General features: G+C 36.4%; 1 protein-coding gene across 1 annotated transcript in view; it reads left to right on the top strand.

Annotated features, from left to right (window-relative positions):
* LOC121368684 overlaps positions 1 to 17,562 on the top strand; it is a 48,821-nt gene that overhangs the window by 13,059 nt on the left and 18,200 nt on the right. Inside the window, 7 exon segments of the mRNA XM_041493423.1 lie at positions 856 to 1,033; positions 2,595 to 2,779; positions 3,596 to 4,284; positions 8,185 to 9,623; positions 10,045 to 12,579; positions 12,581 to 13,293; positions 16,532 to 16,837. Of these exon segments, the coding sequence (XP_041349357.1) occupies positions 856 to 1,033; positions 2,595 to 2,779; positions 3,596 to 4,284; positions 8,185 to 9,623; positions 10,045 to 12,579; positions 12,581 to 13,293; positions 16,532 to 16,837 (6,045 nt within the window).

The following is a 17,562-nucleotide window of genomic DNA, read 5'->3' as shown; positions in this document are numbered from 1 at the left end:
ACACACGCACGCACGCACGCACGCACACATGCAGAAACACAAACACACACACACACACACACACACACATATATATATATATATATATATATATATATATATATATATATATATATATATGTATGTATGTGTGTGTGTGTGTGTGTGTGTGTGTGTGTGTGTGTGTGTGTGTGTGTGTGTGTGTGTGTGTAGATAAATGTTTTGGGCCTCGTGTGGAGGGGTGTGGTGGTGGTCGGGTTAAAGCTTTCCAACATTCAAAATGCTTAGAAGTCGGTACCTTCTATCTTGCCTCCCCCCCCCCCCCCACCCCCACCCCCCCCCCCCCCACGCGCGGCTGAATAAGTTCAACTTAGTATTTCATAACACTTTCGTGTGTAATTAAAACTGAATTAGCAGAAACATCTGCAGTTAAATAAACACATTGATGAATGTTATAGTATACCTTATAGATACGATGTGTTACCATATAATTAAAATAAATATAGTGTTACGTTTCTTATAACTGTGTCAAGTTTATTCAAACGATTTAGTTACATTGCACTTTTAAGTTGTAATTTTTTGGTGCTTCCTCTTTTTTCTAAAACTGTTCTTATTATAATTATAATGTATAATCATGTTTGGTAGGGCAAGTTTTGCTTAGTATCTGCACAATGTGTAGGCCGACGAACCGAATGTCCAACATGAATTTCAGTGAACTTCGACTCCTGATAATGGACTTTGTATTTATACTTGTTTTGTTCAATAATTATTTTCAACTGATTTCGAATATTCCCTACTTGTTTTGAACACTATATGTCCATATTTGTGTTAAACTATGAACAGAAAGAAGAATTAAACTAGTAATATTTGTTTCAGCTGGCCTCATTACTGCATCTCATGGTAAGCAGCCTATACTGATTGACAAAACGCCACCAATATATGGACATGTTTACGACGGTGATCAGCTCAAAATGGATTTGATGTACCAGGCAGACAGTAACAAAATATGTGCTCAGTGGATCGATTTCTCTGATCCAGAGTCTGGCATTGCAAGGTATCCAGTGTTTATAATTGGTTAATGATATTGGGAGCTGGGTGGTAGCACACTGGAGTGAAATGGGGGTATTTCAATGAGGATTTTATAGGATTAACTGTCCTCAATGAATATGTTGATATTTTTATTCATTCCAACCAGTACTGATAAATCATTGGCTGCTGTATTTCTTACCCTGTCTCTAGAAAATGCATTCAGTAGGCGAGCCATTTATACATAGCTTTATCATGTACTGTTACATATCAAGTTTGACTTTCATGGCGATTTACCCGTTTTTAACAGAGTTATATCCCTTGAATTTAGGACTGAATGTATGAATGAATGAATGAATGATTGAATGAATGAATGAACGAACGAACGAACCAATGAATGAATGAATGAATGTTAAACGAAACCCCAGACTGTTGAATTTAAGAGATACGAAAACTTTTTTCTACCGATTTTCGTTTTGCAATTTTGTGAATACCTTTATCATGTTCTGTTACAAATTAGGTTTGACTTTATTGGCAATTTACCCATTCACATAGTTGTGGGCGTTGACTTTAGGAGGTATCAAAACATTTGTACCAAAAAAAATGCTAAAAAATATATGAAATTTTGTATTTAGCTTTATCAGGTACTGACTGTTACATATCAAGTTTAACTTTCACTGCAATTTACCAAGTTTTCACAGAGTTATGACCCTTGAATTTAGAAGATTCGAAAACATGCTGGACCCGATAGGGGACATGCATTGCTTTAGCAGTACTCTCAGAGTGCATGTTTATTGCAGGATTCATTGTCCTGTGTTTTGTAATTGGGAACATCAGTTATTACCAATAACAACAATAACACAACATTTAAACAGTTACTCTTTAATCCATAAAGCCCTTCTGGCTGCATCACAAGCTCAGTCATTACTCAAGGGAAATCACTCGTAACCAACTGCACTAAGTAACAATTATAATAACGAGACTCTATACATGTATATACTAATAACCATACTATTAATTCAATTTACTACACTCTGTCACCCTTAAAGTTCTTTCTTTCATTCTACTGCTGCTTCTAATGTGATAGGTGGATATAAAATAAGTCATTACTGCTAATTAACAGGATAGCCTATATCGTGTCAGTAGGCCTTCTATCTGGTTGTCTAGAGCGAGTGTTATAGATGTTAAACGTGTTAATTAATTGGTTAAATAGCAATCACAAAAGCATAATTGATTTGTAATTAAAAGTTCGTTGTATTTGTAAATTAAACGGTCATATTTTAGGATTCAAAACAATTTATGTTGTACCTGACAAAATTGCATTGAACCCTCTTATGTTATTATTGTCGTTGCTGTTGTTGTCCCAGATCATGAAAACAGCAGTGTAATGGTATTATAATCTAACATATTAGTGATAGTTTTTATTTTTAGAAATCTAGAAAATTAGAGCAACATATCTAATTTGGATAAGGAGTCACTTTAAGAAGAGCCATTAATTGGTTTCAGTTAAATTCATGAATAATATCAAACATTTCAAAACATAATATCGCTCAACAGATACATTTTTAATGTAATGTGTTTACTTACAGGTATCTATGGGGTGTTGGTAGAAGTCCAAACAGTGACGACATTGTCAAGTACACAAATTTCTCGTATGAGCTGAAGTCTTCATGCTCTTCTGCCGTACTGCAGCACAACACGTCTTACTTCTCAACTGTTATTGTGTACAACAGAGCAGTGAACCAAAAACACATCACAGCTCTTTCTGATGGAGGTATTGGAAATTAGTAATACATAGACAAAACCACATACCAAATGTTTTTCCATGTTATTTATTGCATGCGTTTATAGTGCTCAAGAATATTATACTACGAGACATCCTAGCGGTCAAGTCACTGGTATAAATCGTTTGCACTATAAACGAGAGCAATAAATAGCACGGCAAAACAACTGATATGTGGTTCTGTATTTCTTACATACCACCTTTCTATATTATTGGACTTTATAGAATTGACGGAACGCTGATCGTCCCGGCTAGGAGCATGACGTCATTAAAATGACAGCGGTAAAATAGCATAGCTTGCACAGGAGGGAGGGTGTTAATTGTTTTGGTGTTTACAAGTATGATTTTCCTAAACAAAACAATATTTCTTTTATAAAGTGAATAATAAATATAATTATATGATTTAAAATATGCACACACGTACACACGCACGCAGACACATACACGTACACACACACACACACACACACACACACACACACACACACACACACACACACACACACACACTTGCTCTTATGATTATTTGCAGAAACGCCCTTATCAATGTCCTACATTGGCGTATGGAAACATTGTAGGCTGGAACTGAATTGAAAAATAATTTGTCAAACATATGTTCTGATGATGATATTTAATTATTCAATTCCTATTTCGTTTTTAAATAATACAACTAATAGTAAAATGAGGATTTTTCAAGATGTAGTAGCATAAAACCGCTAAAACCAAATACGGTGTATATAATTATAGATTATTTCAACAAAGCATGTATCACAGAAAAATGGTCTTATCATATTTTAATTGTTTCAGTGTTGGTTGACACTACTACACCAATTCATGGGTGGATACATGATGGTGAAAACAAACGGGAAGACATGAACTACAGTTCAGAGACAGCCACAATAAAATCTGTATGGGATAACTTCACAGACCCAGAAAGTAAAATAGCAGATTATTCTATTAAAGTGTTTGTCAATGGTCAACTACAAGGCACCTTTAAAGTTGGGAGAGAGACATCGTTTACAGACCATTCGATTGCCACAAAGCATGGAGATAAAGTTAATGTCGAGCTTGAAGTTCAAAATGGTGCTGGGTTAACAACTGTAAAGCAGACAGATGGATATATTGTTGATGAAACGCCACCACGCATCGTTCGTTCTGATGACATGTCACAGTTAATGTATCAGACTGATAACTCATCCTTGTATTTCAAATGGGAATTTGCCGATTCAGAATCAAAGCTAAAAGAATATCGGTATAAAATATATGAAGATCAAGGTGGGTTAAAACATAAGTTTTTCCCTGTTTATAAGGATTACATATCAGTCGACTTGAGGAAATGCAAATCAATGGAAAAAGACAAAAAGCTTGAAAATCTAACACTTCAAAATGGTGCTAGATATTTTATTCACGTGACAGCAATTAATAATGCTTTGAAGTCAACAGTAGTTGAGCAACGTGGAATCATTGTCGACACTACTGCACCCAATGTGAAACAGGTAACAGTAAATAATATTGGTTGACTATCAGTTGCCGCCAGTTATTTTCCAAACTGTAATTCTTAATAAAACTTTATTTTAGTTTACTTCGTGACACTCTTCTATGCCTTGTGCATATCAAATAGTGTTTCAGTTCAGGATCATATATATATGTCCCTGTTTTAAATTATTTCAATTAGCTACAAATACAACTTCACCATCTTGCAGAAACAAACCATGAAGTAATATATAATGTGTGTTACCATGATCTATAACTGCAATTGTCTCTTCACGTTTAGTGCATTGATCCCACTGTCTCCACCAACATATTAGCTATCTGTTGTCTTGCAAGGAACTGTTGTTTCTTTAAATTCATTGTCATGACAGGATCATGTGATATAGACTTTCCCAGCTGTCCCTTCTTCTATTGACGTTAACGAAAACTTTGGGGTGATGACTGCTCTATAAACCATCAAATAACAATGTCTTTATTTCTATATTTTTGGAATATATAGTTACAATACACTTTGTAATGTGCCTCATATATTAGACATCATGGCCACCTGAAGACATTGTCTTTGAGCCTCTACAGGCATGTCAGTAAAATCTTTAGATCTGATACGAGTGCACAGGTCCCACAAACTAAACTGGCTTATTCACTCACATCAGGCCCAAACAAAGCTGATCATGTGAATTTAGTATAGTAATCTTTAGCAATGGCACGTTTCAACGTCTTTGTCTGGTGGAGGGTTATGCTAAGTTGGGTTGAAAGAAGCAAAACATACAGTGCTGCTCCGACAAGAAAATTGGTACTACGTTGGTTTTGTCTCTCATATATGACCGCATCTGCAAACAAAAAAGACTAAACAAAATTTTGACAGGTCTCATTGTCAATTACGGTTAAATGGGTTTCCAGACGTTATGCAAATCGGTGTTGTAAGTTTGACACTTGGTGCTTTTAAACATTTACCATAAACATGTTCTGGTGTACCAGGAAGTATGAGGAAAACAAATATACATAATAAGAATGATCCAGCTTTCTAACATAACATGAAAACAATATTTTGTTTGGGTTTTACCCAATGTCAATATGAGTTTTGTCATATTTTTATATTTTTATAAGACCGTGACTTGGAGTGCAATCTGATTAAAATTAGCTCCACTGGTCTACCAGTAGATCGAACAGCATTGCGTGAACTCCCATGTCCATGCGACAATTCGTCTGTAAATAATAATTTAAATATCAACCAATCACAAAAAATTCTAAAATATTGAACGAGACTATGTATACGGCCGTCGTACCGCGAACCTTACCAATACGTACTGGTCGGGTTAGGTGACTACTCAGCTGCAATAAATATAACTCCAGATGTTTAATTTATTTTTAAAATTAATTAATTAATTAATTAATTAATTAATATACATATATATATATATATATATATACTCAAAGACTATGAAAACGCACCACCTATTTTTGTGCGGATATATGTTGTTTTAAGCAAATTATTAAACTGGAAATGCAGTTCAGTAATTCATAATCGTCACCTTTGTTTGTTTCGTAATTGTTTTTAATGCAAATTCACGTGGCAATATTGCAAGATACCAAAATGGCAAATCTCCTTTACATAATAACACAATCACGAATCTATGCCGTTACTTTACCTAACTTTCACCATAACAAATCCACGATGCCTAGACTTTCTGAAAATCAACGCAACCAAGCAATAGGTCTTTTAGTAGCAGGAATTTCTGCCAGAGATGTAGCCAGACGATTTAATTGTCACCATATGACAATTACAACACCAGCCCAAGACCCTCATATACGGCTGCTTCATTTACACGACTGTTTCCAAACATCAACACGTACACCTGCAGAAGTTGGTAGATGAGGACCAATAGCTCCCATCACGGTACAACGTCGATTACGAGCCGCCGGACTACGTAAAAGACGACCTTACGTTAGAACAATTCAGACTCAAAGGCACCGTCAGCAGCGAATGCAGTGAGCACAGCAACATCACGACTGGCGTAGATTTCAATGGAGGCAAGTCCTTTTCACAGATGAAACCAAATTCCATCTCTATCACGATTACGGTTGTTAATGCGTGTGGAGACAACACATGGAACGTTTTGCAGATTGCTGTGTTTTGGAATCCAACAGTTGGGGAGTGGGCAGCGTAATGGTTTGGGGAGGTTTCAGCTACTATCGCCGGACTCCCCTGTACATTTGGAGAGAATGCATTACTGCTGTCAATTACAGAGATCACGTTCTGCGGCCGACAGTTATCCCCCATTTTCGTGCCCATCCAGAATTACAGATTTTGCAGCAAGACATTGCTCGTCCACATACTGCACATGTATGCATGCAGTTTTTGCAACGTAGTCACATCAACGTCATGCAATGACCTGCAATGTCACCTGATATGGCACCCATTGAACATGTGTGGGACGAAATTGGGAGGCGATTGTCCAGAGGGCAGCAGCTACAGACTGTTAGAAGAAAGAAAGACAGAAAGAAATGTTTTATTTAACGACGCACTCAACACATTTTATTTACGGTTATATGGCGTCAGACATATGGTTAAGGACCACACAGATTTTTTTAGAGGAATCCCGCTGTCGCCACTATATGGGCTACTCTTTTCGATTAGCAGCAAGGGATCTTTTATTTGCGCTTCCTACAGGCAGGATAGCACAAACCATGGCCTTTGTTGAACCAGTTATGGATCACTGGTCGATGCAAGTGGTTTACACCTACCCACTGAGCCTTGCGGAGCACTCACTCAGGGTTTGGAGTCGGTATCTGGATTAAAAATCCCATGCCTCGACTGGGATCCGAACCCAGTACCTACCAGCCTGTAGACCGATGTCCTAACCACTACGCCACCGAGGCCGGTGACTGTTAGAAGACGCTTTGGTGCAAGAATGGAACAGAATTCCACAGACATTCTTCCAAAACCTTGTCACCTCTATGAGAAGTCGATGTACGCTTTGTATAGCCGCACGTGGAGGACACACACGATACTGACATTTAGAGACATCTTTGTAATCTGATCTTACATTTTAATTTTATTGAGTAATGAATTCATCAACACATTAATAAAATTCCATTCAATAATTTTTACAACTTTTTTAATTTTTACATTTGCTATGTATCATTATTATAATTCGAAATATTCCGCGATTTTAATTTCCTTGACAAGAAATTATGAAACATTTTCTAAGTGGTGCGTTTTCATAGTCTTTGAGTAATATATACTAAGCATCAGTGGTATTTTTAGAAGTACTTAACCTAGTAGTACAATAGTGATGGCATATACATATTATCATGAATTGTAATAATTAGCTTTTGCAGAGTTCTACACAGACAATAGAAAGATTTCGAAAAATGACCTATATTTATGCATTGCTACAAAGCGCACCCACTAATATATAGTATTTTTAATTGCTACATCAATTATGATAATGCATGGTTTTTGTTTTTTAATAATTACTTTTAATGAATCAATCTTTGTGTATTCTGTAACTCATGCAAACGTTCAAAATGAATTTAACGTAAACAGAGACATTTTAGCAAGTAATACTTATGCACAAAAATAATGTTTGACCTATTTTGATAAACACACTGAAAACATATTTTCCATGCTCAGATATTGCTGGACTTTTATTATGCTATATTATTGTGTTTTCTTTGTATAAACATACTAAACAAAATGATCCTGCAAATTTGTTCAGGTGTTCCTCAAATTATGTACAAAAATGTAATGACTAAGTCAGAACCATAACACTTTATATATCAATAGTATTAAAGGCAGTGAGTCTAGTTATTAAACAGTTTAAGATATGTACTTTAAGATTTTTGTTTTCTAATTAAATATATTAGCTGTATAAAAATGATTACATTCAGATATTTTTTAGGTTCTAATCGCAATGCCTGGTGATGAGGAAGACATTAATGATGACCAAACATCTGTTGTTCATATTCAAGGAGGAGACTTGCATGTTTTTTGGAAAGCTAGTGATCCAGAGAGTAATGTTGTACAATCCTCCATTTGTATCGCACTTAACGATGATAAATGCTCTAAGGATACACATTTCAGATCTGTTGGAATGGAAATGTCAGCAAGGATAGACGGAGCACAACTAAATGTAACTTCCAAAACACAGCATTACTATGTCTTTGTCAAAGTAATAAATGGAGCCTCATTAACAGCCACGGCGCAATCAAAGAAAATCACTGTAATAAAGGGTGATGTGCCTGGTGATGTATTTGATGGAAGGAATGTATATCATGATGACAATTTTCAACGTGACAAATCATCCATTGCCATATCGTTCTCTGGTTTTGAAAGTGAAGCGTGTGGAATAACCAGTTATGAATGGGGTGTAGGTACACATCCTTTCGACACTGATATTCTTTCATACACAAACTATGGATTGGTAGTTGTAAATTCTACCTCAGGGTTTGCTCAAATACACAACACAAATTTTGATGGTGTTAAATACTTTGCATCTGTTCGAGGAAAAACTGGTAATAATTGCCCCAGGGACTATGTTGTATCATCATCCGATGGAATTATAGTTGATAACATTCCACCAATCATTTCATTCCAATATGAAGATGATGAACCCCTTGACCATAATCACTACAAACTGGCGAAATCATCCTCATTTGGTATATTTTGGAATATAACAGATACTATTGACATTGACAGATATGAGTGGACAATGGGTAATGTGACTTTCAGAAAGGAAAATGTATTAATCTTGTATAAAGCTAAGGATAGCCTAAACATAAGCAGGACCTCTCTTACTGAGGGAGATACTAAATTTTTGACAATACTTGCAATTGATAAAGCAGGCAACATTGCAGAAAAGTCATCATCACCAATCACGTATGATTCCACTGAACCCTTTATAAACAATTTCATATGTTCTACTGTCATATCTCATGCACAGTCAAATGTTATATGTTCATGGGATGGTATTGGCGATGCTGAAAGTTCAATCGGTGATTTCTTCATATCCGTGGAAAGTGAGCCTTTACTCTTTGACATCATGTCACCTCTGAATTTATCAAAATTAGACCGAACATGGAATCGAGAATTGAGAGATGTAATACAAAATGACATGGACAAATTATTCATAACTGTAACTATCATCAATAAAGTACGACTTAAAACCGTGAAAAGTAGAAAGGTCATCATAGACAAAACACCACCAGAAGTGGGATATGTTCACATCGTTACCACCATTAACGATGCTGATAAATCCATCACACAGAGATGTCAGATCCCAACTTCGTACATTAATATTGAATTTGACGATTTTCAAGATAAGGAATCTGGAATAGACAGGTACGCCTTAGCTAATTTTTTGGGTATCTACAACATAATGTTGTTCTACGGGGGGGGGGGGGGGGTAGTTTGGGGGGGGTGTTCTGACATAATCCATTAACACTCAGTGACACCATATTATGATCACAAACACTGATAGCATACTAATGGTGCTATTTGTTATAGCAGCAAATAATATCAGTGTAGATATTGAATATGACTACATAGCTGTTATGTTCCTCTGCCATTACTTTAGATATATGTTTATTATATGTAGTCTGAAAATTAAAAATAACTAAATACTATAGTGTACATCAAAAAAAAGAGTGCAATTATTTTTTTTTTCGTAATAATGATATACGTAAACAACGTGAACTTGACATGTAATGTAATTTATATGTACATTAGTTTGAAACATAAATGCTGTTGATGCAAATTTCAGATATGAAGCAGCAGTGGGGCGTATCAAAGGAGGAGCAGATATAAAAGAGTTTGTTGCTGTGTACCTAGTACATGGCACTGCCACTCTGCAAAATCTTCACCTAATTGAAGGAACGACTGTGTTTGTTACCTTGAAGGTTTACAACAGAGCTGGACTTTACACCATGGTATCAACAGAGGCTATATCAATTAGTCCTAATGCTCATGTTGTTGTGATTGATGGGTCCACATCTATGGATCAAGATACACAAACTGATCTTTCAGGAATGCAGGGTCACTGGTCATATTCCCAGCCATGCCCTGCATTGAAAGTCGATTGGGCAATTGAAGACATAACTGGTAAAATAGTAAAACGTTTTGCACCAGTTCCTGATAAACGTTCCCATTTTTACAATGATGAATTACATCTTGAAAACATGAAAACTTACATCAATGTGGTTAGAGTAGTTGATGCCATGAACAGGACACGAATTGGGCGTTCAGATGGTGTTTCAATTCGAATTCAACCACCCTATCCTGGTTTTGTTAATGATGGTATGGGTGAAGATATCAACTTTCAACAGAGTGATAATACCCTATCAGCCAATTGGCATGGATTTGGCCATAACAACACAAAGAGCCCGTCGCAAAGCATTGAACATTACGAAGTGGCAGTTGGAAATGACAGAAGATATGCAGATACCAGAGTTAATATGTTGTACTATCAAAATGTAGGATTGAATCAGTCCATCATATTCCACAACCTGCAGTTGACTAAAAAAACAGAAAAATATTACATAACTGTCAGAGCATACAGCAAAGCTGGGAGTTTCCAAGAGGCATATTCAAATGGTGTAAAAGTTGGATATATAGGCACAATTATAGCTGGAACAATAAAATGTCCTCGAGCTCATTCATCAACAGATAATCTTGCAGCATCATGGTCTGGGATTTACTCTGATATCGGCATACGGAATTACCTTATTGGTATTGCAACTACTGAACCTCAACAAAATATTGGCAAGATGTTTGTTTGTACTGATATGGATAACATGAACATTTCAGCAAATATCCATGCATTTATTAATGTTCGACTCAACACTAAGCATAATTTAACTGGCCTATCACTGACCCATGGTTTCTCTTACACTATGCTTCTTATTGTAAATGATGAAGCTGATATGTGTCTGGCGATGCAAAGCCACCCATTTATTATTGACACAACACCACCAACAATTGGCAACATTCGAATAGAAGGAGAAATTAATGAAAAGGTGATGTACTCAAATGTATTGGATGAGATCACTGTCTACATGGATGGTGTTGAAGATAAAGAGAGTAATATCGAGTTTTATACTGTAGCTTTAGATGAAGGGAAAAAGTGTACGCATGATGGACAGTTAATCAATGAAACACAAACAATGATAGCTAAACAAAAACTAATAGAAGATAATGAAACTGTATTTAATAACATATTACTAAACCCCAACCAAGTCTATTTTATTTCAGTTGAAGCCCACAACATGGCTCATCTTACGACAAGTGTTATTTCAAGGCCAATTAAAATAGACAAGTCGCCACCAGTTGCTGGTACAGTTCATTCTGGATCTAACTGGGGAACATCCATACATTTCCAACATGAACGAGACGTCATCCATGCAACATTGGCTGTTTCCCATTATACTCAGTCAGTGGTATGTGACAACGAGATGTCTCTAGCTGCATTTAAGATATTTGATGATGACGAGTTTTTAAAGGACAATGTGATCAATGATACTCAGCAGACTCGCCTGCTGGTCCATCACGATTCTTCTCTAAAACGGATAGAAAAGGGAGCAGTGTCCTTCAATAACATAAAACTAGCTGATGGAAACTATACCGTCACTGTTAAGCCTGCTGCAGGGACTAATATATTGACTGGAATAAGTTTTACATCTAAAGACAACTACATCTGTCCTCGATATATGATCGGCAATTTGTCTCAATATGCTCTGAATGCATCACCAGATAATGAAAGTTATCCATTTATTAATTATGGATATAATTTTGGTGTTCTCATACAACGATATGATAATAAATCAAACATAGTCGATCATGGAATAATGTGGGTCCAAGATAAATTCAGCATGCATTATTACAAAACACAGATTGATGTGGAAACAGAAACGCATGATTTCACATTTATGCTACAGAATAAAAGCGTGTTACCAATAACCAGCTGGGATTTACAGTTTCTGATTGATGGACAACAGTCAGTAATATTTAACGGTTTAATATTTGACACTGATCTCAGTTTGGACCTCTTCACGTGGAATGCGAATAATTATGTTCCCCCTGTTGTAGATCCATTCTCCCCCTTTAAAACCGAAGCCACTTTCACAAAAATCAGAGTACCCAAACATCATAAACCTTTCTGTATGTATGGGTCTTCCTTTTCTGATAATGAAAGTGGCCTTAAGCATATATGGATTGGTTTGTCGGACAGTAAGAATCAGACTGCAAACATTGTCCCTTTTCAGTTACAGTCCTCATTCTGTAACCTATATGACATGTCTTGTAAACCCAATTACCAGGATGTGTGCAACCTTCCTCGGTGGTGTTACTCCGATTACATTAGCTTTACACAATATCACGCTTGTTTCAGCCAGTGAAAGTAATGCAACTAAATTTACAAATGTTGATGAAGCTTTTTCTAACTTTGACCCCTCTAACTATTTTGTTGATATTAAAGTTGAAAATTATGCAGGTTTAGTGACTTATTCAAAGTCAAACGATGTGTTGGTTGACACAACTCCACCGCACATTGAGTTTGTGAAGTGTATTGATCCCAGTTACTCTTCAGATGAAGCCATTGAGTTTCTTGGGATGAATAATACAATTGGTGTCAAGTGGGAAGCTGAAGAAGACGTGAGTGGCATTGTCTCTACGTTTGTCAGTATTGGTTCAGCTTTTGGTAAACAGGACATCATTGCAGACATATTTGTTGATGCCAATAAATCGATCACAATTGACGATGGCCTCGATAGTAAACTAATCCATATGCAGAGATACTTTGTGAATGTTAAAGTAGAAAATGGAGCTGGAGAGAACACTATAATGTCATGTAATTTTACGGTGGATATACGTCCTCCAGACACAAGTAATGCTACTGCCTCTTCCATGTTTTCTGAATCTATGAATGCCAGCGATCACGTAGTTGAGATGACAAACTACACAGACAGAGTAGGTCTGACGTGGGATAATGAAAGTATCATCGGTGCACATTATTATGGTATGTATTACTACATTTGAATTTGTATCCATAGGCGTACTGGCTCCCATTTTTGTAAGTGGGAGGGGGGCAGACTGGCTTTTGCCCGAATTAGACACAAATTCCAGAATCTGGATAACAACATTTATTCATATTAGCATTACTGCCAAACAACAGTTACTGTATAGAGTTGCAAACGAGTCGCTACGCATTTGTACATTGATTACTAATTTTGAGGGTAGAATGATGGAAATACATGCTTAAAAGGTCTTAGATTAGCACATTTTGCCCGAATATCTCATTCCAGCTAGTGCACCACGACTGGTACATCAAAGGCCGTGGTATGTGCTATCCTGCCAATGGGATGGTGCATATAAAAGATCCCTTGCTGCTATTCGAAAAGAATAGCCCATGAAGTGGCGACAGCGAGTTTTCTAGATCTCAATCTCTGTATGGTCTTTAACCATAAGACTGACGCCATATAACCGAAAATACAATGTGTTGTGTGCGTCGTTAAATAAAACATTTCCTTTCTTCCTTGCACCAAAATGTGGCGTGCCATCAGACTACACTAACAGTGCACATACTAAGGTGGAGGATCTTTCGTCAAGATACATGACTGGGGTTTTTCTTGTTGTCATCTGCTATTTGTTCTTTCTTCAATTCTAGTATGGACTAAACTATGTGTATATTTCTATCCAAGTACAGTCTGATCTATGCACATATGAAGGATACGAATGCTAAAACGATGTATGTATGCATGTATGTATGTATGTATGTATGTATGTATGTATGTATGTATAATGTTTTTTCTAGAAATTTGGCAGAGCATGGTAGACTTAACACTTTTAGGGCATTTTTACCATTTTAAGGGCACGTCATTTAAAGACAAAATCTATTAATGCAAATACACTTAAATTTAATGTGCTTGCTTTAATAAATGAATAGCTAAATATATAAAAAAAAAACCCATATTTTATTAATTATAATATTTTTTGTGAGTGCTTTATAAAGGTAATTTTTGAATTAATTAATGACATCAAAGGCCGTGGTATGTGCTATCCTGTCTATGGGATATTGCATATAAAAGATCCCTTGCTGTTGATCGAAAAGAATAGCCCATGAAGTGGCGACAGCAAGTTTTCTAGATCTCAATATCTGTATGGTCCTTAACTATAAGTTAGACCGGCCTCGGTGGCGTCGTGGCAGGCCATCGGTCTACAGGCTGGTAGGTACTGGGTTCGGATCCCAGTCGAGGCATGGGATTTTTAATCGAGATACCGACTCCAAACCCTGAGTGAGTGCTCCGCAAGGCTCAATGGGTAGGTGTAAACCACTTGCACCGACCAGTGATCCATAACTGGTTCAACAAAGGCCATGGTTTGTGCTATCCTGCCTGTGGGAAGCGCAAATAAAAGATCCCTTGCTGCCTGTCGTAAAAAGAGTAGCCTATGTGGCGACAGCGGGTTTCCTCTAAAAACAGTGTCAGAATGACCATATGTTTGACGTCCAATAGCCGATGATAAGATAAAAAATCAATGTACTCTAGCGGCGTCGTTAAATAAAACAAACTTTTTTTTTTTATAAGTCTGACGCTATATAACCGAAAATACAATGTGTTGAGTGTGTCGTTAAATAAAACATTTCCTTCCTTCCTTCCTTCCACCAAAATGTGGCGTGCCATCGGGACTACACTAACAAAAAAAGTAAAGTTTGTTTTATTTAACGACGCCGCTAGAGCACATTGATTTTTTATCTTATCATCGGCTATTGGACGTCAAACATATGGTCATTCTGACACTGTTTTCAGAGGAAACCCGCTGTCGCCACATAGGCTACTCTTTTTACGACAGGCAGCAAGAGATCTTTTATTTGCGCTTCCCACAGGTAGGATAGCACAAACCATGGCCTTTGTTGAACCAGTTATGGATCACTGGTCGGTGCAAGTGGTTTACACCTACCCACTGAGCCTTGCGGAGCACTCACTCAGGGTTTGGAGTCGGTATCTCGATTAAGAATCCCATGCCTCGACTGGGATCCGAACCCAGTACCTACCAGCCTCTAGACCGATGGCCTGCCACGACGCCACCGAGGCCGGTGGACTACACTAACAGTGCATATACTGAGGTGGAGGATCTTTCGTCAAGATACATGACTGAGGTTTTTCTTGTTGTCATCTGCTATTTATTCTTTCTTCAATTCTGGTATGGACTAAACGATGTGTATATTTCTATCCAAGTCCAGTCTGATCTATGCACGTATCAAGGATACGAATGCTAAAACGATGTATGTATGCATGCATGTATGTATGCATGTATGTATGTATGCATGTATGTATGTATGTATGTATGTATGTATGTATGTATGTATGTATGTATGTATGTAAGTAAGTATGTATGTATGTATAATGGTTTTCTTCCTAGAAATTTGGCAGAGCATGGTAGATTTAATACTTTTGAGGCATTTTTACCATTTTAAGGGCACGTTTTTATTTAAAGACAAAATCTATTAATGCAAATACACTTAAATTTAATGTGCTTGCTTCAATAAATTAATAGCAAAATCACAGGCGTATAAAAGGCGTATTTTATTAATTATAATATTTTTTTCTGAGTACTTTATAAAGGTAATTTTAGAATTAATTATTGAAAAAAAAATCTTGTCTAATCAACATGGTACTGATCTCAAGGCAAGCAGATCTAAAAATGCTATGTATGCCTTCGCCACAAGTTTCCTTGATACATTTCATTAATTTAAAGGGACATACCCTAGTTTCAAGCCGTGAAAATTAACACTAAGTTTAGTTAATCTACAAACCTGTAACACATTTGGATAAAGTTACAATTGAGTGAAACATGAGTCTGTGACTTTGAAATGGTGAAATACCCTCTAAAAATAGACTAAACCTCGACTCCATAACTGTTACTTCTCAGACGCACGTGCGTTTTTAAAACATGAGAAATGCATTTTGTGATATTAAAAACACCAGGATGACCAAAAACACTTCGAATGTACGGAAATTGATAATCTAAACAATAAAATATAAGTAAAGTATGATTTCAGTTATCAAAAACGGCTATAATAGTCAAAAATATGTCTCAGTGTTTAAAAACTAGGGTATGTCCCTTTAATATCATCTATGTGTTCATATACTTTAAGGCGATGAATCGAGACACCCCAACCATGACTCCATGACTGTGGTATGGGGCAAAAACATAATGTAGATAATTGTTAAAATAAATTATATAACTTTTCTTAGAATGGAAAATTGGCAGTTCTTTCGATGGAGATGACATTTTCCCTCTAATAATAATTGGCACAAAAGAAGTGAGAAGTGTGGCAATTGTTTCTGGTACAATGATACTCGATGACAGGGAGACAAATTCAAGTCTTCGAGACATCGGTGAGCGAACTGTGACAAACATTAATAAAACAGAAGATCCTTCTACTACGGACAAAAATCACTTCCAATTGGAACCTGGGCGCTGTGTTTACCAGTCTCTCTATGTTGTCAGTAGATCACATCTACACAGTAAAATCCATGCTCCACCATCATGTATTAAAAGTAAGTACTGAAAATAACTTCGACCCAAATTCCATTTCTTAACTTATTTTCTATAAGGTGAAATGTATGTAATTTTCATCTTACACATGCCATTGTCAGATTTGCTTTAAATCAGCTTACACGGGTTGTATCGAAGATGCTTAAAGTCTAAAAGTATGCTTTAAATCCATAAATAATTATAACCAAAATATTTTGTGTGAATTAATTTGTGGTTATTTATTTCCATTAAATGTAAAAAGAGCAAAATATGATACTGCAGTCATGATAACGCACATTTATGTATCACAGTTTGTTAATGGAATGTTATGTAGTCATTGGCATGACTTGAACCGTCTTGATTAGTGTGCACAGCATGACACAGTTGAAATACTTAATATCTTGAAAATCATCAAACCCGAATGTCCACTGAACCAGTACCTTTATGATCTAGAGCAAGTGCATGATTACCAATATACACGTTATATAAATAAATACACACACACACACACACACACACACACACACACACACACACACACACACACACACACACACACACACACACACACACACACAGACAGATAGATAGATCGATAGATAGATATAGATTATGCAGTGACGTGCACCAGTTACTAGTTTCTTAGCGAATCATTGCGTGGGTGTGCGTATGTACAACAAGCACTGAAATGAATAGTGTGGCTATGTTTTAATATTGTTGCCGAATGATGGTTTATGTTGGTGCTATT

The sequence above is a fragment of the Gigantopelta aegis genome, chromosome 3 (assembly GCF_016097555.1).
Source record: "Gigantopelta aegis isolate Gae_Host chromosome 3, Gae_host_genome, whole genome shotgun sequence".
Lineage (NCBI taxonomy): Eukaryota > Metazoa > Mollusca > Gastropoda > Neomphalida > Peltospiridae > Gigantopelta > Gigantopelta aegis.
This window is presented reverse-complemented; position numbering and strand designations above follow the sequence as displayed.